Here is a 27,300-nt window from a genome sequence, read left to right on the forward strand (position 1 = left end):
TAGTAGTTTTCCCAGCCTTCTAGTTATATGCCAAAAAAGGGATGTATCTTTCATCCTAACTGATTGAATTAATTTGTCCCAGGACTCCTTCAATGCTGCACCTTTCTTTTATTAAAAAGGCCTTATACTAACCTTTTAAATATCCCATCAAACCATTTTTTATTCTTCATAATCCTATTTCTGGATTGAAGCTGCAGACCATTGATAAGAATGATCATTCATTCCTCCTGTACTTTCTTTGGAAAGACCAATTAAATGACCAATGCAATAATTTATGTTACTAAGATTTTGTCAGGACCCCTCAAAAGGATTTGCTTACAATTTATTGCTTCTGCCTATGTATTTATTTTTGGGCCTGCCATTCTGATGGGAGAGGGCTTGTTCATTGGGGAGCATTTAACTTCTCCATCCACTATTTGCCAGGGGGAAAAAAAATCCTTACTGATGCTTTGTCAAGAATGCCACAATATAACACTGTGAAGTTGTGACTGATTAAGCCTCTATTTTCCCCGCACCAGCTGGTGGCCCCAGTCACTATGAGAGCACAGACTAAGAGCTCTCTGGATAATGAAATGGTCAGGAAGTTCAAAAAAGTGCTGGAGGGCGATGAGTGGATTCAGGCCCATAAAAATCTTTGTTCAGTGCAAGATGGTTTAACCTGGGTTGGTAGAAAGCTATACATGCCTGTGAATCAGAGACTAAAGATTATGCAGGTGTGCCATGACTCAAAGCTAGAGGGTCACTTTGGGTTTGTGAAGACCCTCCACTTACTTAAAAGACAATTTTGGTGGCCCTCTTTAAAGGAGGACATTGAAAGTTATGTGGCTAGTTGCCATACCTGTGCAGCCGCTAAATGAAGGCAAGGGAAAACGTTGGGGCTGTAGCTGGTGGTGAGCAACTTCAGCACCCTGGAGGGAGAGCTCTATGGATTTTATTGTGGAGCTCCCCGAAAGTGCGAGAAACACTGTAATTTGGGTCTGTTTTCCAAATAGGTTCATTTTATTCAATGTCAGAAGATCCCGACTGCAAACACTTTGGCTAAATTGTTTGTGCAGCATATCTATCAACTACATGGAGCCCCTCAGCATATAATATCGGATAGGGTTGTCTAAGTTCTGGAAAACCTTTCTGGATCTTCTGGGTTCTGATCAAGGACTGTCATTAGTCATCATCCTCAAACGAATTGGGGGACAGAATGAATGGACTCTGTTCTAGAACAATACCTTAGATGTTTTATTAATTATCAACAAGATAATTGGACTGATTTGTTACCGTTTGCTGAAGTGGCCTATACAATGTGGTGCACTCTAGCAACGGTTTCACTCCTTTCCAAGTGGCTAATAAACAAACTTTCCTTTCTATGCCTGAGTTACCTGCTAACAAACCTGCCATTCCTTCCCTCAAGGAATGGGTGCATCACTTGCAGAACATCTGGCCCATTGTTAGGAAAGCTCTAGATGAAGCTCTGGATAAACCTGGTTGATATGTTTGTTTTCTTCTCTTCCCCCTTCCTCTTTTGTGTTTTACAGGTGGATCTGAAAAGGGTGCTTAATCACAGGATTCTCAAAACAATTTAGTACCTATGGATTGGCTGGATTTCAAATGGACAGTTGGACACTGGGAAGAGGAGATCTGAATGGGCATTTTGATGTAACCTTTCATGCGCAAAATCTTCAGACCTTGCTTTGCCTTCCTGCTATCATTAATTCTCAATAAAAGTTCCTGTTGAAACAATGCCTGCTTCAAGAGTTCTGCTTTTTTGGGAGATCTAGTTAAGGCAGGTCCTTACACCTGGTCCTATTAACATCTGCTTGTATCATAATTAGAATACAGCATCATCCAGGATATAGGATACCAATCAGGATAGTATCTAAGTATAGCTTTCTTTTTATACAATATACACTAATCAGAATACCAGGCCCCCAATAAAAAGTATTTTGTCATATGTAAATGGACAGAATGCAGCCATAAGTCTAATCTTGTCCAAGCAATTTGCAAGAATCCCTATTTCCATTTTGCTAGTCTCTCATACAGTAATAGTCCTCTTTTGACCAGTTACAATGTACTTAGGATGTTTCTTTTTGATCCTTACATATTAGATCCATTTTTCAATTATATCTATTTACAGGTAGATCCCCATATATAGGTTGTACATAGTATGGTTTCACTTTGAGAGCGGGCAACTAAATTTCATTTTTGATGTGTGCCATTGTGCCCACAGTAAAAAAATGACAATAAAGGTTATCTTATCTTATCTTATCTTGCACTACAAATGAAAAAAAAAAACAGACATATGCTTTTTTAAAACGTTCAATTTGTTGTTGTACAGAACAAACATCCAATTTGATCATAATCAACCGATGCAGATCAAACAAATCATCCAGGAAATTGACATTCCCATTCAGTTCTGTTTAAAAAGAGTCATGGATATAAAATCAAATCTTTTCACTTTTTCAGTCTAAGCAAAGGAAAAAATTATTATCCAAATAGTGTAGTGAGTACATGAAAGGAATTTTCATCTGATCTTTTTCATTAGTGTCTACAGAGTGAGTTATTTATTGAAGTCTTTAATCTCTTAATAGTCATTTCAGACTACATAATGTGCGTTAATAATTATTATTGATCATTAAATACTCTTGTGCATTTAGTTTCATATTGGCATAGTTTAAACTAAATTACTAAAATCTCTACCAAAGTGTGGAAAAAGGAGTGGTCATTTACTGTACTAACACAGTTTGAATTCACTATATTTCTTTCTTTTAATCAGTCTATACATTTTCATCTTCAATATTGAGAAATATCATTAAAATTAGCAATGGCACCACCTTGAAACCACACTTGAAATTGGTTTGAAAATCCTGATTCATAAAAAATTATTATCTATCTAGAATCCTTTTGCAAACCAATAACAGAAAAATAAATGTACCAACCTTTTGATGAACAGATAATTTTTCTATAAAATAATGCAAAATATTATACCTTCAGATCACTTATCACACAATAAATGAAGTTTAGCAGGATTTTTTTTATTTCAAGAGTTATAAAAGGGATTAGCAATCACAGCCTATTTTATTTTAATTTTAGCTGCACAAAACCACGAATAACCTTGATGGAATATCTTTTTTCAGTTTGCTCCCTAGCTGATGACTAAATAAGCACTTTGTTATTAAAATTCCATCCCTTTATTTTCTGAGCAACTTCTATTAAGCAGAACTAAGCAGTTTTATTGGGCTGGTATACTTAGCCAATAAAACAAATAAATTAATAACATATAAAAAAGTGTTATACTCTCCAATGGAAACCTTCTAGTATGGATATATCATCTCTTTATATATTCGAATTTCTTTTTTGTTGACAAACAGTTAAAGAGTTAAATGGGAGACTAGGATGGCCATTTTGAGCTCATTTTCCTCTCATCAGCTAATCATACCCTTTATGGGATTCGAACCTGGGCAGCCTGCATACTAGTCAAAATACCAAGGTGTATCAACCAAAAAAACCAGTCTGACCGGAAAGAAAAAAACTTGTGGCACCAACAGCTTCGTCCAGCAGCCTGTATGGCCACTGGCCCACTTCTGTGCCCACTCACAGCAGGCCGCATGGTGCACCACACCAGTGCCGTCGCAACAAGCAAGGCAGGTGGGGAAGGAGGTGGGGCTGCCCCACATGCTCCACACCTGCTTATCTCAGGGTTCCCGCAGCCAGGCCACTCCCGACATGGCGACCTCCCCCCTTGTTCAATAACCCGGCTGCCTGCCCGCCTCTTCCCTTTTACTCCCCTCCTGAGCCAGATTGCCATACTATGGAGGATGGGCGGGGGAGGCTCAGTCGTTTTGGAGCCAGCAGTGAGTGACGGTGAAAGGCTCTGACGCCACTGCACAACACCACATCTGCTGCTGGAGAGGCTTTGTCCCACAGATCACCTGCCTGGCGGCAATTGCCTCCACCTTTTTTGTCACACAGATCACCTGCCTGACGGCAATTGCCTCCACCTTCTCCTCCGCCAACTCTCCCGTGGCTTGCACCATGACCAGGCAGCACCAGCCTTCCCTGCTGCCTCCCTCCACCTGCCACACTCTTTCCTTTTGCAAGCAGTCTCTGTCATTTCTCCATCTGGGCAAAAAGTGTTTGGACGCCATAGGCGCCCAAACACTTTTTGCCCAGAGAACTGATGGACGCTGGAAACATCATCTGCTTGCAATAGGGGCACTTGGAAACAGAGTGAATTGCTTGGTTTCCATGTGCCCCATTTGCAAGTAGATGAAATTTCCAGTCTCCCTCTGGGCGAAAAGTGCACGGCATGTCCAGCTGGCCTGCCTCCTCTCCCCGCCTCTGCCTCCACACTCGGACTTACCTACACTGTGCCAAGGGGCCAGTGGGCTACAGCCAGACACATCAGCCCCTGTGGGTCACCACTTCTTGTGCTGGTCATGCCCACCCCAGACTTATTTTTGGGGTAGGACTTATATTAGGCTCACTCCCCAAAAATCAGGCTAGGGCTTATATTCGGGGAAACATGGTACAACAAAGAGAAGTATAACTTTTTTCTAACATATTCTTTGTACTGAATTATAGTCATTTGAGATTTTTTGAGCAGGTAAAATGTTGTTTTGCTAATTTACAATAGGTCAGGAAAAGAGGATTAAAACAGCATTTTACATGCTGTATTACAGGCCTAAATACAAAAGCTTTAGAAGATAGGTAATGTAATTTATTGTCTATCAGATGATACAGCTTGTTAACATTATGTAGTAAAAATAAAAATAAAAAAGCGGAAAAAATGTTTTCTCAGATCAGTCTCAAAGAACAAGATGGGAAGTTCATAGACTGAAGGCTGGATGTCAACAGTTGTGATATTTGTAGTTTGGTCTAATGGTTAAGACACCATTAGGCTGGAAAGCAGGAGACCATGAGTTCAAGTCCCGCCTTAGACATGAAAACCAGCTAGGTCAGGGGTGTCAAACTCAATTTCATTGAGGCCACATCAGCATTCGAGTTGCCCTTGGGGGGCCAGATGGGTGTGGCCAGGGTGGGTGCGGCCTACTGGGTGGGTGTGGGGGGAGTGGGTGTGGCCTACTGGGTTGGCATGGCCAGCTCTACATTGTTCGCGTCAATGGTGCTTGTGGGGGCCTGGGCAGGAGTGGGACAGATCTGAGGGTCTCTGGCAGAAGGGGGTGGGACCAGGGCAGGTGCTAAGGCATGGTCCGCTGGAGAAGCCTCACTATTCCTCTCAGGCCAGGGGGGGACTAGATGGTGGTGCGAACTGCCCGGAGCCCTGGGCAGCAGAGGTCAAATGCTCAGCCTGGCCCTCGAGCACCCGTGGCTCCAAGCCCAGCCCCACTTCCCCAAGGGGGCACCCAGCTGCACTTACCTCCTTCTCAAGGCTGCTGCTGCTGTGCTTGTTCTCCTTAGCCAGGTTGTTCATGATGGGTACCAGGGCAAAGTCAGAGGGAGACTGAATTCGTTTCAGCATAGATGGCCACCACAAAATTGTACATTGGCTCCCGGCTGGCCGACCTGGGCCAGGGCCAAGACAGTGGAAGCCGTTCCCTCACTGTTTCTAGGATGGCTCGGTGGGCCACATGAAACCACTTCGCGGGCCGCATCCAGCCCCCGGGCCTTGTGTTTGACATGTCTGAGCTAGGTGATCTTGGGCCAGTCATTTTTTCTCAATCCAGCTCACCTCACAAGTAAGTAAGTATTTATTTACAGGATATTGTCTCGTAGATGAAGAACAGAACTCACTCTTTTGCGTTTATTTGATTGATCCTAATAAAGGTGTCACTCTGTTATTTTGTAGTGATTTCATTTCTTTTTCCTGCCTTGTATGAATATAATGAATATAATACAATTGGAACATTTTTTCAATAGGTGCTATTTCAACAAATGTGTTTGTTTTATGATTTTATCATTACTTTCAGAAATGCTTGCAAAAATGCAAATTATACGTTATTTTGATTTTAAAAAGTTACATTTTCCAAACAATTATTTTTCTTTGCTTACGAAATAGAACTTTGCACTAGCAAAACAACTGTATGTAACAATTCTTTTATATCTTTATTTATATTTCTTCTCCAATTGCATCCTTCTTAAACCTGTTCAATATCCATAAGTTAAATGTTTTTCTAATTGTGTTAAATATTCTTCTTCAAGCCTCTACATTACAAAGCAATCTTCTTCTGAGGGCAATTACTAGATTTAAAATGTTATTCAGATATTTCTGGAGGAATTGAATAAACAGGATAAAAACATGCAATTAACCGATATTAACACAACAGTAATACCTATTATAATGTGCATTCCAAGTCTTGCCAAATTCTTCACAGTATGGTAACCAATTCCTTTAATTCCTCCAGTCACCATGGCAAAATTACCATTCTGAAGAGGAAAAACTGTCCCAAAAGACAAAATAAAATAGTTAGGAATTGTTTCGTAACAAAAAAATTATTCATCAAAACAAAAGTATCACTGGCCAACATTTTACATGTTAATTACAATTATGCTTGTAGTTGTAACTATTTTCCAAGGCAGTTTATGTAGCAGTACAATCATAAGAAAAATATGTAATTTTTTAAAAAATCAATATTATTAAAATTGTTATTTTTGAAATGTTTCTATATCACATTTTAATAAATGGCCCAAAGATTGACTGTTGCAACTGCAAATAAGAATGGAATATATAATGTAATGTACCATTAAATCTGGTGACATTAGTATGCAATGCCACATTCAATAAAACCAGTGAACTACATTGAAATATTATATTAGAAAAAATATTGGTCACTTTCATTAATAAAGACAAATATACATGCCCCAGGATGTCACAAGATCAAATCTGGGTTGGTCTCCGGGACCAGAGATTTAGTCTTCTGAGCTTTCGGATTCGTGCTGGAGCTCATCTGCAAGGAACTTCTCTCTACTGGAATATGTGCTTTGGACTATTCTGTGAGCTGAATTGATGACTTGGGTAGCTTTGGAGCTTGAATTTGAATATAAACCTTTGCAGTCTTAATACAGTAAAAAATTAGTAAATGTCTAAACACATGGAATTGGATACACAGAAGTTTGGATTAACTATAACTGAAGTGAAATACAGTTTTTAATAAACATTGAGCTTTCAGGGATAATATCTCAGATCATGATAATAAACATTACATAAATAATGTTTATGTATAATAATAATAATAATAATAATAATAACAACAACAACAATAACAACAACAACATTAAAAAATAGCTGGGAAAGCAGATAATAACAAGACTTGGCAATGGCTAAGAGCAGGAAAGTTGAAGAAAGAGACCGAGGGACTAATTCTGGCTGCACAAGATCAAGCCTTAAGGACAAATGCATACAAAGTCAAAATTGAGAAGATAGCAACAAACAGTAAGTGCCACCTATGCAAAGAAGCTAAAGAAACGGTGGAACACCTGGTAAGCTGCTGCAAGAAGATCACACAGACTGACTACAAGCAGCGGCATGACAAAGTAGCAACAATGGTGCATTGGAAGATCTGCAAGAAATATCATTTGCCTGTAAGCAAGAACTGGTGGGATCATAAAATAGAGAAAGTCATAGAAAATGATAACGTTAAACTGCTCTGGGACTTCAGAATTCAAACAGACAAGCACCTGCAACATAACACCCCGGACTTAACAATTGTTGATAAGAAAGACAAAAAGGTCTGGATAGTGGATGTGGCAGTGCCTGAAGACAGCAGAATAGACAAGAAAGAACTGGAGAAGATAACAAAATACAAAGACCTACAAATAGAAATAGAAAGATTGTGGCAAAGGCAAGCAAGGGTAGTACCAATAGTAATAGGTGCCTTGGGTGGAATCCCAAAACAACTGGAGCACCACTTGAACACCACTGTCATTGACAAATTCACCATTAGTCAATTGCAAAAGGTGGCCTTACTAGGAACCTCTGGAGGCAAGTTGTTCAATTGATTAATTGTTCTGTCAGGAAATTTCTCCTTGCTTCTAGGTTGCTTCTCTCTTTGATTAGTTTCCTTCCATTGCTTCTTTTCCTGCCTTCAGATGCTTTGGAGACTAGGTTGACTCCCTTCTTCTTTGTGGCAACCCGAGATATTGGAACACTGCTATCATGTCACCCCTCGTTTTTCTCTTCATTAAACTAGACATACCCAATTCCAGCAACTGTTCCTTATGTTTTAGCCTCCAGTCCCTAATCATCTTTGTTGCTCTTCTCTGTACTCTTTCTAGAGTCTCAACATCTATCCCCTCATCCAAATCATTGATGAAGATATTGAAGAGCACTGGGCCCAGAAAAGAGCCCTGAGGTATCCCACTACACACTTTCCTCCATGTAGATGCAGTTCCATTGAGGATCACATGCTGAATATGGCCGGTCAGCCAGCTACAAATCCATTTAGTGGTGATGCTGTCTAACCTACATTTTTCTATCTTATCAAGTAGTAGTCTGTGGTCTACTTCAGAGGTAGAAGTCTTTTGGGCACCAGGGTTCGGTTCCGCAGACCAGAGGGTGCGTGGTTTTGTGTGCTGCCTGCATCCCATGGTAGTTCCCCAGTGCTCCAGGATCTTTGAAAGATATAGTTCAGTGGTTATGAGAACACATCTGCCAGTTCCTTCAGAACCTTGGGGTGTAATCCTTCTGGTCCTGGTGATCTGAACTCATCTAGGGTGGACAAGTGCTCACTCACCATTTTCTTGTCTATTTTGTATTTCTAATCTGTTTTTTACGGTAGTGTTTTTGATAAGTTGGACTGTTTCTTCCCTTTGTGTAAAGACAGATGCAAAAAATAAGTTAAATAGTTCTGCTTTCTCCCTGTTGTCTGTCACCTTCTTGCCACTTTCTCCCATTAATGGACCAATCATTTCCTTAACTTGTTTTTTACGTATTGAAAGTTTTTTTTTATTTTTGTCGCAAGCCTTAGTTCATTTTGAGTCTTAGCTTTCCTCGCTTCCTCACTTTGCAGGCTCAAGTTATTTTATGATATTCTGCCTTAGTTATGTGTACCTTTTTACTTTTCATAGTTGTCCTTTTTGTCTTTCAATTTATGTAATAGTAATGTTGTCAATTTCCAAGAGTGGAAAAGAAACATCTTAAGAATACCTAAAGGTTTCTCAGTTAATGATAAGTTTAAAACTCCATGTAGCAAAAATACAACCCAAATGGATTACTTCATACTGAATGGGGAAGCGGAAAGAATGGTGGCATTGTCCGTACTGGTATGGTATGGTATTCCTTTCTTTATTGTGTATTAAAAAAATGCAGAAGTTAAATGAACATGGAGCCAGGTTCATAAATTTTCTCTTTTGGAAGGATATTGGGTACAGATTATTAGACTAGTGTGCTTCCATGCTGGTCAACAAAGACAGCCAGTTTGTCTCACAGACTATTTAGAGTTTACCACATGGATATACATGGGTTTCAGTAAAATGTTGGAGGAGTAGCTTAGATTTTGGCCTGTTCCTGAACCATAGAATTTTCCTTTTGGAAGAGCCAGCTGACCAATTTCTCATTTGGGTGGTTTATAACTGGCTTATGATGGCCAACAGACTGGTTAGATGATGATTTGGAGTACTGTTATCAACAACTAAACAATAACATACTCCCTTCTGTTAGAATCTGAGCCACATGATCTGTATGGGTCAACAGATTTGCTGAGCCTTTATTGTTTTCAATTCACACCCTTTAACTAATTCATTAACTCCATCCTGCCATTATTTTCTTGGTTTTCCTCTTCTACTGCACTCATTCTCTGTCCCTTCATATATTAGCTTCTCTTACATATAGAACACTAGATTTCACAGGGAGAATCAGTCTCTTAGAAACAGTCAGTTTGTTTCTTCAAACAAAAATGTCACAGTATACCTTGCAACAGGCTCACTTTTCTACTTCAATTTGTATGTCAAGTTGTCAGCCAACAATATACCGTATACAGTAATAATGTACGAACATTCACATATCAACATATTTTTGGTATCACCAAATAATTCTCTGTGCATTTATTTTTAAATTCATTAAACAATCAAGAAAAAATATTGAATCACTAAATATTCCACTGATTTTTTTCATACAAGCTTTATTTCTATCATATACCATATTTTTCACCCTCACTTTTCTACACTCTAGTTGCATAAAATGTTCCATAATTTATGCCAATGTTCTTTAACATACATTTTAAAAAGCATGACTATAAAATTTCTCCCATTCATAAATTTCACAATGACTTACTAAAGAGAAAACCTTTACCTTCCACACTCCTTTGCCAGCTTTAAGCTTTTAAGAATACATTGTGGAGGCAAAAGAAAGGGGGAATTATATATTGACGTCATTTAATGCACAATACCCATCTATTTAAATAATTCCTTCACACCAGTAATATAGTTAAATTAAAAAGAAAATCAACTCTTTACATTTATAAATTACAGTGTTTAATAAATAATCTTCATGATTAACTTGGAGTTTGCACAGAATTCAGTGATAAACAGATAAATATACTGTTATACAGTTAACATACAATAGAAGAAAATATTTATAGCTCAGGGTTGATCTACAGAGTGATTATTTGGTAGTTCTATTTAATTTGATAGAGTACAGTCATCACCCCCATGAAAAACAACAAAACTATTACTATAATCATAAATCACCTACATTTGCTTCAATGTGCTTTTTCATTATATGAAGAGAATTAAGTTATAATTTAAAATTAATTTTATAAATTTATAAATGTTCAATATTAACAGGTGGAAAAGTTTAGTGGATAAACTAGAGCACCTACTGTACAGTATGTTGTAGACTGTGAGTGCTGTGACAACCAGAAAAAAATTATTCCTACCCCTAAAATTATACTATAAAACAGTAGTTAGTATACGCACTTAATCAGAGTACATTATGAAATTTGTAGTTGTTATATATAACTGAATGGCTAAGTTAGGGAGCAAATTTCCCTGTTTTGCTACCTTTTCTGGGCTGGTCCCAGTACTTATTTCAAGACATTATTATAATCTCTGTCACTTTTAACTCTGTAGAGTTCAGACTAGTAAGAATGCATATAACTTCAAATTTTTAAACTACCCAGATATTTATTTTATGTATTTATTTAGTTCATAAACTATTTCAATTGTCCAAGTGATTCCAGGAAATGATCAACACATATCAGAAAAGAAAACTGCAAAACAAATTAACCAATTAAGTAAAATTTTGGAAATATAGAAAGCATGTTTAACCCAAGGTTTTAGGAAATTATCTAAGAAAAAAAGTGAGCACAAACAGATAAGCAATCCTCACAAGACTGCCTCATACCATAATGGAGTATAGATACTAATTTACATTTTAAAAAGTAAAGAATCTCTTGAGTCTAGTTGATGATTACATGCATGGATATCATTTACAATTTCTTTCTTCTTTCTTTTGTTTTGTTCTTTACTTTCCAATCTAGCACAAAATCCTGAAATTCTCTTCTGGTTTCCCATCCATAAACTGCAAAGATAACATAGAACAGACACTGCCACTTTTAGGAGAATGACTATAAGCAGCTTCACATGGTAAACTGCTCAGAGTCACCTCAAACCACGAGATGGGTGGCTAAATAAACAAACAAATAAATATCCCTTATTTTTTAAAAATTCTACTGAGCATTGGAATTCAAGTATTTCTGATAATACCTGAAACAAAATATTAATTATCCTACTTCAAAAAGTTTTTCTAGCAATACTGCAGATAAGATACATGTATATTTTTTCTTTAAAAAATAATCTACGTTCAGAAAAAGATTATTCAAACTATGAACTGTATTGAACACTTGAGGAAAAACAATCTGATCACACTGAAGAATCAGGTGCATTTTACAATAAACTTTGAAGAGAAGGATGAAACAAAGTTAATTTAAAAAAATAGCTGGGAGGGATATTTTTAATATTGAATGAGAGCAACTCTTCTGTGTTGAAGAACAGATGAAATGTACTGTATTACATTGGACAAAAGCAGGAAGGATCTGAAGATCAAGGTACAAGATTGCCAGCATTTTTGACATACAAGGAAAACAAATGAATAAAAAACCAAAGCAAGTATATAATCAATACAGAAGTTGTCTAAGCAACATGTGCCTTGGTAATCAGCATAAAACATATTTGAATACAAGACATGTTTGAATCTCCTTTGCTCTGCAGGATTGTACTCTCCGAGGTTGAAATTATATTGTATCTACTATATAAGAATGCTAAAGACCAAACATTAAAGCAAGCTTGAAAGATTGTTGATCAGTACACTAACAAGTCAGTTTATCTGGATATTTCTCAGAAGGCAATAACCTTGCATTTTAGCTTAACCTCTTTGTCATTCTGACTTAATTATTTTGGCCTTATCTAACCTTGAAGGTTGAAAGCATTCTGGAGAAAAACTACAGAATCTCCATTTAAAATACATTAATTTCTTAGAGAATTTAAATATTATTTAAAATAGCTTTCTTCACAATTGTGAGGAAAGCTTACTGAAAGGAATAAAGTGTTATTCAGAAATTTCTAATGAATCCTCCAACATTATTATTCAGTTTCCCTGTGTTTAAGCAATCACTAATGTATTATCTACAACAGAATTGAAAAACTGCCAAGCCAGAGCTTATATAATCATAAAGGACACAAAGACCAGAACAAATAAGATAAGTGTCTGAAAACAGGAAGAAGCAGCACTTGGGGGTGGGGGATAGGAGGATATTGGAAAAAAATATTACAAATATACTTATCCTACTGAATCTAAAAATAATGTTGGGGATTAGATACTTAGAAACTTCTACAAGATAATGGAGTAATATATAGACCAGTGGTTCTCAACCTTTCTAATGCCGCGACCCCATAATACAGTTCCCCATGTTGTGGTGACCCCCAACCACTTATACATCACCGGGTGCCAGGGGCGTGGCCAAAGAAAAGGGGAAAAAATGGCGGACAGCCTTGTTTGGCGACCCCCGTGAAATGGTCATTCGACCCCAAATGGGGTCCCAACCCACAGGTTGAGAACCACTGATATAGACTGTCATTGATTCATAAGAGCTATAGAACAACTTGCATGGACAGAAATAGCAAACAAATTATATCTTACAAGAAGATTTGAAATTCTCATATTAGCTATCAAATGAATATACATGTCTTTCTAAAGAACATTTTCTAGGTTAAAAAAGAACTATTATCATAGTAATGTAAAAGTATTGTATTTCTATACTTCCAAAGCATAAGACAGTTCAGATTTATGGTAGCTGTTCTGCAGTTGCAACACAATCAAAAGGGACTATTTTAATTTTATTTTGCACACAAAATACATCTTATGTTTCAGTTTTATTGTATTCAGTTTCTTCCTCTCCGAGTGAAGACGTGTGTTATCATATCCACACAAATACTTCATCCTGGTCAAGAGGATTTTTTTGTCAATGTTATAAAAATGTGATAGCTTACATTGTCATTTCATCTTTCTACCATATACTGTTTTATTGAGCTTGAATTATATACCAGATTGCTTTATGTTTATTCCTGAAACTCATGTGACATTAATAATCCAAGGGACTATAGGAGACAAATTACTAGAACAAGAAAAGATCAAGAAATAGCAAGAAATAAATACCAAGAAATAGAACCCAAATCTCAGGTCCTGGAGAAAGAAACTACATTTTAAAGGCTTTCCTGAACAACAACAGTATTGAAGCTATACGGACTTAGGCTTGTGTGTGTCAACGCTGCTAACGTCGGATGTTTTTGCTTTTACAACAGTTGGAGATGCAACCAATTTCTTCTTATGTTTTACTCTTAGAGTTAGAGTTAGATGATGCTGGGGGGAGGAATATGCATGAGAGTTTAGCTAGACAGAGTTTTATCTGTCGGAACCATGACATTAAGCCAAAAACTCCAACTTTTTCCTAACTATCTAGAGCAGCGGTTCTCAACCTGTGGGTCGTGACCCCATTTGGGGTCAAATGACCATTTCACGGGGGTCGCCAAACAACGCAGTCCGCCATTTTTTCCCCTTTTCCTTAGCTGTCAGCCATTCCTGATGGCACGCAGAGCCATTCCTGCCTCCCTCGTCTTTGCGCATGCACAGCTTTTTTCTATATAAACTAAGGAAGTTTCGATTTTGGAACACGTGGCAGAAAGCAAGACAGAGAACAAGTGGCAGAAAGAACAAGCAGCAGAAAGCAAGAGAGAGAACAAGCAAAAGCGGTAAGTTTCATCTCTGGCCTGCCACTGAGCTTCCTCTGCTTGGCCACCGGCCACCCCAGCGGCCCCAGAACACCTTGCCCGCATTTCCTGCAATTTCGCAGCCGGCCCAGAGGCTAAAAAACACCCCGTGGCCGCCGGCATTTCCCATAAACTTGCAGCTGGCCTCCCCTCATGCAGCCCGCCCTACGCCCTCTCCGTCTGCCACTGATCGCAGCAGACAAACTGGGGGCCACCGGGGAAGGCCGAGGCCAAAGAGCCCAGCCCAGCAACTACAAAACACCCTGCGGCCGCTGGCATTTCCTGTAAATTTGCAGCCGGCCTCCCCTCGTGAAGCCCCCCCGCGCCCTCTCCGCCTGCCACTGATTGCAGCGGACAAGCCGGGGGCCACCGGGGGAGGCCGAGGCCAGAGCCCGGCCCAGCGGCTACAAAACATCCCGCGGCCACCGGCATTTCCCGTAAATTTGCAGCCGGCCTCCCCTCATGCAGCCCGCCCCGTGCCCTCTCCGCCTGCCACTGATCGCAACAGACAAGCCGGGGGCCACCGTGGAATGCCGAGGCCAAAGAGCCCAGCCCAGTGGCTAGAAAACACCCCGTGGCCACCGGCATTTCCCATAAATTTGCAGCCGTCCTCCCCTCGTGCAGCCCACCCCGCGCCCTCTCCGCCTGCCACTGATTGCAGCAGACAAGCCGGGGGCCACCGTGGAATGCCGAGGCCAAAGAGCCCGGCCCAGCAGCTAGAAAACACCCCGCGGCCACTGGCATTTCCCGTAAATTTGCAGCCGGCTTCACCTCATGCAGCCCGCCCCACGCTCTCTCCGCCTGCCTAATACTGGCCCAAATCTTCAGAGATCATTCTCAAATCATCCTGACCTGCCAGGAACAATACTAGGGGGAGGGAGAGAGCGACCTGACGAGTGGACAAACATGCACACACGTTCCCGGGCCCACGTACTTTCCGCGGCCAAAAACCTGCTCCAGGCACCTGTCGCCCTTAGAGTGCAGGTTCCTCCCCAGCCGACTGGCTTGGCCTCCTCCGGTCCGTCCTTCCTCACCTGTCCTGCGGGTCGACCCAGCTGGTGGTTTTGGTGGCATGGTCGATATAGTCGCGAGCTTCCTCCCAGTCTTTGGGCAAAGGCAGCTCCTGCTGGGGCATTTTTCCCAGCAGCAGGCACAGCAGCGGAGAGACGGACCGAGGCTGGAGGCAGCGGCGGCCACCCCATGCAAAGGGTTCAGCAACCCCCCGCCCAGCCCAGCAGCTGGCATGGCGGGCTGGGGCGAGGGGTCGCAGCGAACAAGGAAACTGGAATCAGGCAGCCGACCAGGCGGGAGTCTCGCATCCTCAGCTGCGCAGGGAGTAAGGAGAAGCAGCGCGTGTGGGGGAAGAAGAGCTTTCTGAATGTTGCAGGCAACACGCGACAGCCCAGGTGAGCTGGGCTGGCTGGCTGCCGTCCGTCCGTCCTTTTCCGATAAGCGAGCCAGTCGCCTCTCCACTGCTTCTCTCTCTCTCTCTTCAGCAAGAGACCCCTGAAGCCAGAGAAGGGGGCAGAGCTACGTTGCCATGGAGCCTGGTGCCTAGAGAGGTCGAGCCCACTTATTTTACCGTGCTTTTGCTTCCAGCGAAGTAGAGCTGTCAGCTTAGCCAAGGCTCCGGTGCCAAGCGCTGCCCACCTCCTCCTGGTTGAGGCAGGGAAGGGGAAAGAAGGCGCCGCTGCAGCTTTTGACCGTGGGTTAGGCAGGCTAAGAGAAGCCAACCTGATAGCGGAGGGTGGGTGGACTCCCACATGTTATTAACTTTGTTAGCAAATGGGAGGGTCGGGGGGGGGGTTGATCAAAGTTGCTTCATTTTATTCAATCATTTATTGCACAATAAAATTATTTGAAACCAACGTTTTGTGCTATTCTAATGCACGACTGCACAAATATGCATGTAATCTCTGAGGAGGCTATCACATCTGGGCTACAAAAAATTTGGTTAAAGCATTCATGTTTGCTGATATTTATTTCTTTTTATAATCTGCTTTGATTCTTCCATTTATTGTTTAAAGTGGTTTAATACTTCCATTTATTTCCTTTTATTCCCTTAAAACTAGTTTGAATCTTCCATTTGTTGCCATTTATTCTCTTAAAACTGATTTGTTTTGTTTATTTCTGATCCACAAAACCTATAACCTCCATGCCATTTCTCACTCTTTTTATTCCTTTCTGCTTTGCTTTTTATTCCCTCTCTTTCATATACTTTCTTTCATCTTCAGTGAAAGAAAATCCCTCCAGATCCCCACTATAATCTATGGTTCACATGAAAGCAGCCTGTTCTTATTTATTATTTACTAACTTTCTGTAAATTTTGGTCCCACATTTAAAGGCAGGGTAAACATGATTAAAATACATGCAGCGGCGGCACAGCATTTCTCCCCCTCTCCTGTCCCCTCTCCCCTTTTTTCTCTCCTCTCCTTCCCTCCCCTCCCCTCCCCTCTCCTCTTTTCTTTTTTCTTTCCTTTTTCTCCTCTCCTCCCCCTCTCCTTTCCTCTTCTCTTGTTCCTTGTCCTGTCCTGTCCTCTTGTCTCCTTTTCTTTTCTTTTTTTCTTTTCTTTTGTTTAATTTTCTTTTCTTTCCTTACATGGTGCAACTGCTTAATTGATTGCCTACTCAAATAATGGAGTAATTACTTTGTTGAAGTGCTTAATTACATGTTATGACTTCCAGGAAGATGGTTTGAAAATGGGGAATAAAAGTTGATTTCTTCTGCTCTTTTCCTTTTTAATCTTTCATTCCCAGAATGAAATCTGAGTGCAATGTATTTCAGCAAATACTGGGCAGATTCTGCCTACACTCCCTGAGATTGCGTGGTGCATCTTGGGCTGCCAAATCATGATGAATACTCAGTTATGTGGCCACCTAAATATGGACTTGTGTTTTCTCATGGTCTCAGATCTCTGGCTAAAAATCTGAATTGCATGAGCCTGGTTTCTTTCCCAGGATAGTAGAGTTGATTTTCCACCAAAGGAGTACGACTCCTCCCATGGAGTTGGTGATTGCTGGCTGTGAAGTTCTGGGAGTTGAAGTCCACATGCCATAAAATTGTCAGGGTTGAGAAACACTGGGTTTGTAAATAGAACAACACAGAGATGATAAATCATAGGAAATTTTAATGAACTGTTTTGACTGAACTATGCCATGTGTCAAGTTTTGTATTATTGAAGCTTTTGTTACATATTTTCACTAGCAAACCATTCAAGACAATGGATTCGAAGAACATCAGGAAAAGGAAATATAGTGAGGATTTCCTACCATATGGCTTCACGTCAATATATACAGCGGGAATCGAGAAGCCGCAGTGTGTACTTTGTTCCGAAGTTTTATCAGCAGAATCGATGAAGCCTAACAAACTGAAATGCCATTTTGAGAGCAAGCATCCAAGCTATGCTGGCAATGATACAAACTATTTTAGATCCAAAGCTGAAGGACTGAAGAAAGGCAGATTTGACACTGGTGGCAAGTACCACAAACAAAATGTAGCAGCTGTTGAAGCGTCATATTTGGTGGCACTCAGAATCACCAGAGCTATGAAACCTCACACCATTGCTGAGGAGTTACTGTTGCCAGCGACCAAAGACATTGTTTGACTTATGATTGGAGACGAATTTATGACAAAATTGAATGCAGTTTTCTTGTCCAATGACACTGTCCACAGAAGAATAGATGACATGTCTGCTGATATTCTTGATCAGGTTAAGAAATTAAATCTGCTCCACTTCCAATATTTAGTATCCAGCTTGATGAATCTACAGACATTGCAAACTGTTCCCAGTTACTGGTTTACATGAGGTATATTAACGATGGCGACCTTAAAGACGAGTTTCTGTTTTGCAAACCTCTTGAAACAACAACTACTGCACATGATGTATTTGACACAGTTGGTTCATTTCTGAAAGAGCATAACATATCTTGGGAAAAGGTTTGTGGTGTTTGCACAGATGGTGCTCCAGCTATGCTAGGATGTAGATCTGGATTTCAACGTTTGGTACTGAATGAGTCACCAAAAGTCATCGGAACTCACTGTATGATTCATTGGCAAATATTAGCAACAAAGACGCTGCCACAAGAATTATGAGAAGTAATGAAAAGCGTCATAAATTGTGTCAACTTTGTAAAGGCAAGCAGCTTAAACACATGACTGTTTTCCCAACTGTGCAACGAGTTGGATGCGCCAAACAATGCTCTGCTATTTCACACTGAAGTGAGATGGTTGTTGAAAGGAAAAGTTTTAAAACATGTTTTTGAGCTTTGTGATGAACTTAAAACATTTTTTATTCAGAAAACAAGACCGCAGTTTGAAGCTCTTTTCAGCGATAACAGTGAACTGCAGAAAATAGCTTACTTGGTTGACATCTTTGCCATCTTGAATGAGTTAAAGTTATCACTGCAAGGACCAAATGCAACATGCCTTGATTTGTCTGAAAAGATCTGATCATTCCAAATGAAACTGCAGCTTTGGCAAAAAAAAAAATTGGATGAAAATAAAATTTACATGTTGCCTACCTTATATGCTTTCTTTGAGGAACATGACATTGAACCAGACAACAGGATTACGTTGATAAATTCTGTTAAAGAACACTTGCGCATGCTTGCAGATGAAACCTCATCGTACTTTCCAAATCTACCTGACACCCCATTTGCACTTGCCAGAAGCCCATTCACAGTCAACATTGAAAATGTTCCTGAGACAGCACAAGAGGAGTTCATTGAACTTATTAACAATGATGCAGCGAGAACTGATTTCTCCACAATGCCAGTTACAAAATTCTGGATCAAATGTTTGCAGTCATATTCTGTTCTGTCTGAGACTGTGTTGCACATTCTTCTTCCATTTCCAACAACATATCTTTGTGAAACAGAGTTTTCCAGCTTGTTGGTTATCAAGTCTAAATACAGAAATAGACTTGTTGTGGAAGATGATCTTCGGTGTACTCTTGCAAAGACTGCCCCGAGAATTTCTGATCTGGTGAAAAATAAGCAACCTCAACCTTCACACTGATGTTGGCTTTTTACGCATACTGTTGAAAAATGTAGCAGTAAATGTAGTTTACTGTTGTTATATTAAGACTGTTACCCATGCTACACCATGCTTCAAGACAAAATTTCATTTTTTGTAATTAAAAATAAATATTTAACAATATATAATTACATATTGTTTTTGTGATTAATCACTATGCTTTAATTATGTTCAATGCAAATACATCCTGCATATCAGATATTTACATTGCGATTCATAACAGTAGCAAAATTACAGTTATGAAATAGAAACGAAAAAAATTTTATGGTTGGGGGTCACCACAACATGTGGAACTGTATTATGGGGTTGCGGCATTAGAAAGGTTGAGAACCACTGATCTAGAAGTCCCGAGCCCCAGTTGCTGTCCCTAGAATTGAAGGATAAGCCGACAAAGATTCAGGGAAGATCTCAGCATGGAGAAAGAGAGAACACCTAAAACCAGCACCCTGGCAACAACTGCTACCCCAGTGAGGGCAAAGCCCAAGCCGCGATGAGACAGCTGATTTGGTCATTGGAATGGGCCCAGCCCAGTGGAGACTCCAGATGCCTCGAGACGGCCCTGCCATTCTCAAGTGCCTCAAAGGCAGACGAGGTTGAGCTACCACAAAGGGATTCCCGCATGTTGTGTTCCCCAGACTGGTGGAGAACTACAAAATTGTCTGCCGCTGAGGACTCGGGTGAGTGGAAGTACCTGTCCGCAGCTCGTAGTCAGTCAGTGGAGAAGTTGGTGGAAAGGTTCGAGCTAGAGATGAGAAGTGGAGAGCAACCTTCCCATTCACCATATGCCAGCGATCAGGATGATCAACAAGGCAGCCACCAACTCCTGCCAAGGGGAACCACCAGCTCCTCCTTTGCAGATCAGGCAGCCTTCCTGTCCTCAAAGCCCCCTACTAGGGCCTCCAGCCCCACGAAGAGGAACAGCTCCAGTCGTCGTCCCTCCCAAAGCTCAGATCCGATAAGAGCCCAAGCCGTCAACAGCCAATCCCCAGACCGACTTGCTTATCGACCACCCAGCCTGGGCAATGGGGGATACCGCAACCCCCACAGGTGGGAGGCCAGCAGTCTCTGCCAGTGCAACAGCAATACCCGAATATCCTCAGAAAGCTTCTGCTTCCCAAACGCTTGACCAGTGGGTGAGGGGGTGGAAGGTGGTTTGGAACAAAATGAAAATCGCTCTGAAAAAGGCTTCTGAGACATATAAAAAACAGATAAAAAGAGGGCTCCCCAAAGGTCAGTTTGGAGAAAAAGTTTATTTATCCACAAAATATTTACGACTTAAGTTGCCTAGTAAGAAGTTGGGACCAAAGTATCTAGGTCCTTTCCCCATCGTAAGAATTATTAATCCAGTCACAATGGAGTTAAAGCTTCCCAGATTCTTAGGGAAAGTCCACCCTGTGTTCCATTGTAGCCTACTGAAACCTTTTCGGGGTTCTACCTTACGACCTCCCCCTAAGAAGGCATCTGGCCTTCTAGTGGTAGCTGGACAAACCCATTATGAAATGAAGCATGTTCTTGATTCTAGACTTTTTAAGGGAAAGTTACAGTACTTAGTGCAGTGGAAAGGATATCCATTGAAGCCACATGGGTAAAATCTAGTGATGTAAAAGCTGACAGGGTCATTAATAAATTCTATGAAAAGCACCCTAATAAATGAAGAGGCAACCCCTAACCTATGATTTTGTTTGAATGGCAGGATTTATCCTTTTTGTAAGGGGGGCCGGATGTCAACACTGTAAACATTGGGTGTTCCAGCTCTGACAGATGAAAATTGCAGCCATTTTCTCTTTGCTTTTGACATGCTTTTTCTGGTATTTAGAAAAAAAGGTGCAGAAGGGGGGGGGGTTGGGATGAAAGCTTGAGCTCAGTTAGCCATAACAATAACACTGCTTTGTGGGAACCCAAGGACGAGCTGGTAATGTTTTGGCGGGCTGAAGAGCTAGGGAGAAAGAAAGAATTGCACTTTGTTACTTTGTATCCGGGGGAAGGGAATTTAGTTTTTGGATTCAACTATGTAGTGCCGATACTTTGTTTCCTCAATAAAATGTTTAAGGAAGAATTTTGCCTTGAAGTTCTTTTGATAGGTTTCATCTATTGCAGCAGTTCTCAACCTGTGGGTCGCGACCCTTTTGGGGGTTGAACGACCCTTTCACAGGGGTCGCCTAAGACTATTGAAAAACACATATTTCCAATGGTCTTAGGAACTGAGACACTGCTCCGCATCTGTCTCCGCACATTTTCAGAGAGGGGGGGCACTTTCACTTTCTTTCTCTCTCTCAGGCGGACTTACCTCCTGCAGGGCTCCTGATTGGCCCTGCACCCGGGTGCCCCACCCCCTGGGAGAAGCCAGGGCCTTGGAGCCACCCGGGGAAGCCCCAGGATCCCTTTTGGGAGCGGCCCACTTGAGGTTCCACTAAGCGGGCCAGCCCTCCCGCAGGCAGCGGCCTAAGGGAGACCAGCCGCTGCAATCTCTAGCCAGCCCGACCATTGGACCCACTGGCCAGGAAGGCGCGCCAGAGTCCAGGCTGCCGGGAAGAAAGGAGATTCAGCAAAGGTAGGAGAGGAGAGCCATCTCCTAGAGCCCAGTGCTGGTGGCGGCTTCCTTGCCATCCTCTTCCTCCTCCCCTTCTTCCCCCTACTGCCCCCAAGGCGGCTCGGGCAGGGGTCGGGGCAAGAGAGGTGCCTGGGGGGGAGTAGCCGGGTTGGCAGAGGGGCTGGCAGGAGCCACGCGGCATCAGCCCCCACTGCGGCTCTATCAGATGGGTGGAGAGCGAGGCTGGGCAGCGCGGGGGCGGCGGGAACGGCAGCAGCGGTTTTCTCGCCCTCCCCCTCTCCTTTCTCCTGCTGCCCCCAAAGCGGCTCGGGCAGGCGCCAGGAGGAAGAAGGGTGCCTGGGGGGGAGCAGCCAGGCTGGCAGAGGGGCTGGCAGGCTGCGCGGCACCAGCCCCCACCACGGCTCCATCGATGGACAGAGGACAAGGCCGGGCAGCACAGGGGCGGCGGGGACCCCCAACGATGCAACAGCGGCCGCCGCTGCCGCCACAGCCGCTACCTCCCGTCCTGCTCCCCCTCCCCAACCGTTCAGCTGAGGACACAGCAGAGGCCAGGCCAGGGGCGGCAGGGACCCCCGACGATGATGCCATAAGAGAGAGAGAGAAAGAGAGGAAAGAGAAACAGAGGAAAAGAGAGGAAAGAGAGAAAGAGAAAGAGAGGGGAAAGAGAGGGGAAAGAGAGAAAGAGAGAGAAAGAGGAAAGAGAAAGAGAGGAAAGAGAGAAAAAGAGAGGAAAGAGAGAGAGAGAAACAGGGGAGAGGAAAGAAAAAGAGGAAAGGGAAAGAGAGGAAAAAGGGAGAGAGAGAAGAGAGAGGAAAGAGAAAGAGAGAGGAAAGAGAAAGAGAAAGAGGAAAGAGAAAGAAAGAGAGGAAAGAGAGAAACAGGAAAAGAGAGGAAAGAGAGAAAGGGAAAGAGGGAGGAAAGAGAGAGAAAGAGAGAAGAGAGAGAGGAAAGAGAAAGAGCGTTGTCTTACCTGAACGCCTTTTCTCAGTATGGAGATGGAGAATCCACCAATGGGTTTTCTCTGTCTGCCTACTCTTGAGACTAAGTATACAAACTTGACACGCCCCCTCTTGCTAGGAGATCCAATCTTAACGAGGGTGAAGTGGCTGAAGGTGGATGAGGTGTTGGCTCTCAAACCCTTAAATTCGGCCTAACTGACCTAAAGAGTGGGTGTGGATTCTTCATCTCCGTACTGAGAAAAGGCGTTCAGGTAAGACAACGCCCCTTCTCCAGTACAGGAGATGGAGAATCCACAAACGGGACATACCAAAGCCTCACTGTCCCGATGGGTGGGAAACAGATAAGGCCGGAATAGTGTCCCCGGAGACCACCTGCTGGAGGACCCTCAGTCCAAAGGATGCGTCCGCTGAAGCGAAGCGGTCAATTCTGTAATGACGTATAAACGGGGAGGGCGAGGACCATGTCGCAGCCCTGCAAATCTCGATGGACACCTGAGTGGCTCATGCCGCCGATGTCGCAGCACTGCGAGTGGAATGGGCAGTAAGATGACTTGGAGCCGGTAGGGAAGAGGCCTGGTATGCTTCCGCAATACAGGTCCTGATCCACCTGCCAATAGTGCTAGCAGAAACCTTCTGTCCCAGAGAAGCCAGACGGAAGGAGATGAATAGGGCCTCAGACCTATGAAAAGGCTCCGTGCACTTCATGTAACGCCGCAGTCCCCTGCGGACATCCAGCGTGTGCCACTGCCGCTCCAAGTCATGGGAAGGATTGGGGCAAAAATTTGGCATGACTTCCAGTGCTCTATGGAATAGTGAGTTTACCTTGGGTACAAAGGCAGGGCCCAGACGAAGGACCACCCGATCACTATGAAAGATACAAAGCTCATTCCTGACCGATAGAGCAACCAGCTCAGAGATACGTCTGGCTGACATGATGGCGATTAAGAATGCAAACTTAAGAGACAGGTTCCGCAACGGAATAGTAGCTATGGGCTCAAATGGTGGTTTTGTTAGAGCATGAAGGATGCGAGGCAATTCCCAAGAGGGGTACCTGTGTACCATGGGAGGCCTGGTGTTGCACGCACCCTTGATAAAGGTGCGAATCCTAGGATGGTGAGCTAAGGAAACTGAATCCACACAAGTGAGTCATGTTGACAGGGCCACCACCTGTCTGCGAATAGTCACAGGTGCCAGGCCTCTGTCCAGACTGTCCAGAAGATAATCTACAATCTGAGGGATGGTCAATTTGTAAATATCCAGTTGCCGCCTTCTACACCAATGGCAAAAAAATTTCCAAGTAGAATCATAAATGCGATTGGTCGCTGGGCGACGAGATTCTTGAGTCATGATGCTGCGTTCAAGCACCAGACGGTCAACTGTAACCATTGAGGGTCCGGGTGTTGGAGGGTCCCCTGGTGTAAGGACACGCGATGAGGAGGAATCTTCCACGGAGGAGACAGGGAAAGATTCATCAAGTCGGCAAACCACGGTCTCTGTGGCCAGTATGGAGCCACGAAGATCATTTCCGCCTGCTCCTGGAATAGTTTCCTTCTGCCCCTGGAAGGAAATATCGGGAGTAGTATCTGGGGAATTGGCCATTGGCTGAGAACGCAAACAGGTCAAGGATTGGATGGCCGAACCTGTGGGAGATCTCGGAGAACAGATCCGGATGCAACCCCCACTCCGAGGGATCCATCGTAGAGCGACTCAAAAAGTCTGCTTGCTGGTTCTTGATCCCCGAGATGTGTTTGGCCCTGAGAGGCCAAGTTGGACTCTGCTCAGGAACACAGAAGCCGAGCCTCGGACATAAGGGACTTGGACCTGGTGCCCCCCTGACAACTGACGTGTGCCTTGGACGCCATGTTGTCCGTAAGGATCAGAACGTGACGTCCCCTGATCCAATGTCTGAATTGGCGAAGAGCTAAGTGGATGGCCCTGAGTTCCAGCCAATTGATGTTGTGTCTCAAGTCTGCACGGGACCAACGGCCCTGCGCAAACTGAGACTGAAGATGAGCTCCCCAACCAAATAGACTGGCGTCTGTCATGATGGTGATGCGGTTCGGTTCCTTGAAGGGTGATCCTTTGGTCACCGCTTGAGAGAACCACCAGCGCAGAGACCTGCGGGATCCTGACCTGATGGTTGGATGCGCTGGCATTCACCCGCTGAAATGGTAGGAGGAACCATTGGACATCCCGCCAATGAAGCCTGGCCCAGGGAACTATGGCTATGCAGGAGACCATCTTTCCCAACAGTTGAGAGAGTAATACCAGTGGAATGGTACGGTCCCTGTACACCTAGCGAGCCAGGTCCCTGATGCTGACCAATCGCTCCTGAGAGAGATAGACCATGCAATTTGTGGTGTCTATGACAGCTCCCAGGTGCAGAAGCCTGGATGAGGGAACTGACTGGCTTTTTTTGAAATTGACCGAGAAACCATGTTATTGGAGAACCTGAATAGTGAGTTTCAGGTCCGCCTGAGCTGCCTGGAAGGATGACGCTTGGATCAGGAAGTCGTCCAGGTAACACTGAACGCGTATTGGTATCTTCCTCAACTGGGTGGCTAGTATGGCCAGGATCTTGGTGAACACCCTGGGTGCTGAGGAGAGGCCGAAAGGAAGGGCCTTGTACTGGAAATGCCTACCCCTGTAACTGAACCTGAGGAACCACCTGTGAGCTGGATAAATAGGGTTGTGGAGGTACGCTTCTGTGAGGTCTATTGACGCCAGGAAGTCTCCCTGTCTGATGCCCCCCAGGATGGACTGGAGTGATTGCATCTTGAACTTTTTGTATGTGATATAATAGTTTAGATCCTTGAGGTCCAGAATCGCTCTCCACCCCCGAGGCCTTGGGAACCACAAAGAGGATGGAGTAGAATCCATCTCTCCTGTGGTCCAGCGGTACTGGTTCTATGGTCTGAATCTCTAGGAGATGTTGAATGGCCTCCTGCATGAGTCCTTGTTCGAGTGGATCCCTGGAAATGGAACAGGCAATGAATCGGTCCGGGGGCTTGGCTAGAAACTCCAGGGACAGACCGAACTGGATGGTTTGTAAAACCCAGTTGTCCATAGAAGTGAGCTCCCATTGATGGAAGAAGTGGGCCAGCCTTCCCCAAATGGGAAGCGCAGTGTAAGAGTCACTTGGACCTCCTGTAGGGGCATCCTTCCCCTCGAAATGGCCGCTTAGACTGGCTCTGCTGCCTGGACCGAAAGCCTGGTCTGTCGTAAGGCCGGTCATACGGTCTGTCCTGTCTGGGAGTGTAGGAGTGGGAGGGCTGAGTAACTGTTGGACCTGCTGCCGGCCGAAAGGACTGACTACGAAAATATGGAGCGGGACGTTTGTTGGACCGTTTGTTTAAGTGAGCAATGACCTTCCGCTTGTCCTTGTTTTCCACAAGGTACGGAGCCAGTGCCTCCCCAAATAAATTATTGTCCTGATAAGGAGCAGTCGCTAGACGCCATTTAGCCTTGGCGTCAGCCTGACAGTGTTTCAGCCATAACATCCTTCTGGCTGTGATGTTGGATGCTAGGGACCTAGAGGCAAAGATAGCCGACTGAAGAGTTGCATCTGCAGTGTACTCAGTGGCTGCCACCATCTTTCTTAGGTCCTGGTGGGTCCGAATATCCTCAGCAGGGACTCTGGCCTGAAGCTGACAAAGCCATAACAGGGTAGTCTGGACAAAAAAGGATGCACAGGTGGCCGTTTTAATTGCCCATGCTGCTGATTGATGGGTCTTCTAGAAAGTTTGGTCCCATTTTTTGTTGTCCGCTTTGAGCACCTCCAACATGTCCCCAGCAACAGCAGTCTGGGATACAAGAGGGGTCCAGGCTTCGTCTACCTTGGGAACCTCCAGTGCATCATTGAGGTCTGTGGAGGTGCTAAATAACTTTTTGTCAGTCCCGCTTACAGAAGGGAAGGAGGAAGGGGAGGCCCATTGTTTCTTAATCCCTTTGAGGAAAATAGAGTGACACGGAACGTGATGTTGGGTTGCCACCGTTTCAAAAAATATCGGATTTGGGCTTGAATCCGATGTTGCTTGCGGCTGAGGGAACTGATTGGACCTATGTTTGCCGTTGATGTGGCCTTGCGAAGCAGTGTTAAGGAACAGGGCTGGACTGATCAGGCCTCCCGAAGGGGAGGGCTCAGGGGGAAGTTCCTCCTCCTCTGACAGATTGAAGTCTGGCTGTTCCTCACCTTGCGGGGAATAGCTGCCCATGGAAGAGTGTGCGGGAGATGCAGGCTCCTGAAGTACAGGGAGCCCCACAGGAGGAGCATAAGGTGGCATGGCTGATGTGGAAGCTCCCTGACCAGGTGGATGGAAGGACCATTCTGCTAGGGCTCGGTCCACAACCTTGGATAGCAAGGCCTCAAGGCGACCATCGGAGAAAATGTCTCTGATGTCTGGTCTCCTGAGTCCTGCAGCCGTAGGAGTGAAGATAGCTTCTGGGGCTGAACCTGGAGCTTTTGTTGTGTGTTGAGCCAACAAGGAAGGAGACCTGAGCATGACAGGTGTCCCTGTGAGGGACCACACGCCTTGAGCCGA

General features: G+C 43.5%; 1 protein-coding gene across 4 annotated transcripts in view; it reads right to left on the reverse strand.

Moving 5' to 3' along the window:
- The window catches only part of ZBED1 (zinc finger BED-type containing 1), a 304,298-nt gene that overhangs the window by 258,830 nt on the left and 18,168 nt on the right, over window positions 1-27,300 (reverse strand). For 3 of the 4 annotated variants that reach the window (XM_039357784.1, XM_039357785.1, XM_039357787.1), the window contains exon 2: window positions 6,285-6,392. The exons of the other annotated variant lie outside the window; for it this stretch is intronic. In XM_039357784.1, the coding sequence (XP_039213718.1) occupies window positions 6,285-6,392 (108 nt within the window). The remainder of the gene's footprint in view (window positions 1-6,284; window positions 6,393-27,300) is intronic. 4 annotated transcript variants of the gene reach the window in all.

The sequence above is a fragment of the Crotalus tigris genome, unplaced genomic scaffold (genome assembly GCF_016545835.1).
Source record: "Crotalus tigris isolate CLP2741 ecotype Arizona unplaced genomic scaffold, ASM1654583v1 scf7180000018945.517086, whole genome shotgun sequence".
Taxonomy (NCBI): domain Eukaryota; kingdom Metazoa; phylum Chordata; class Lepidosauria; order Squamata; family Viperidae; genus Crotalus; species Crotalus tigris.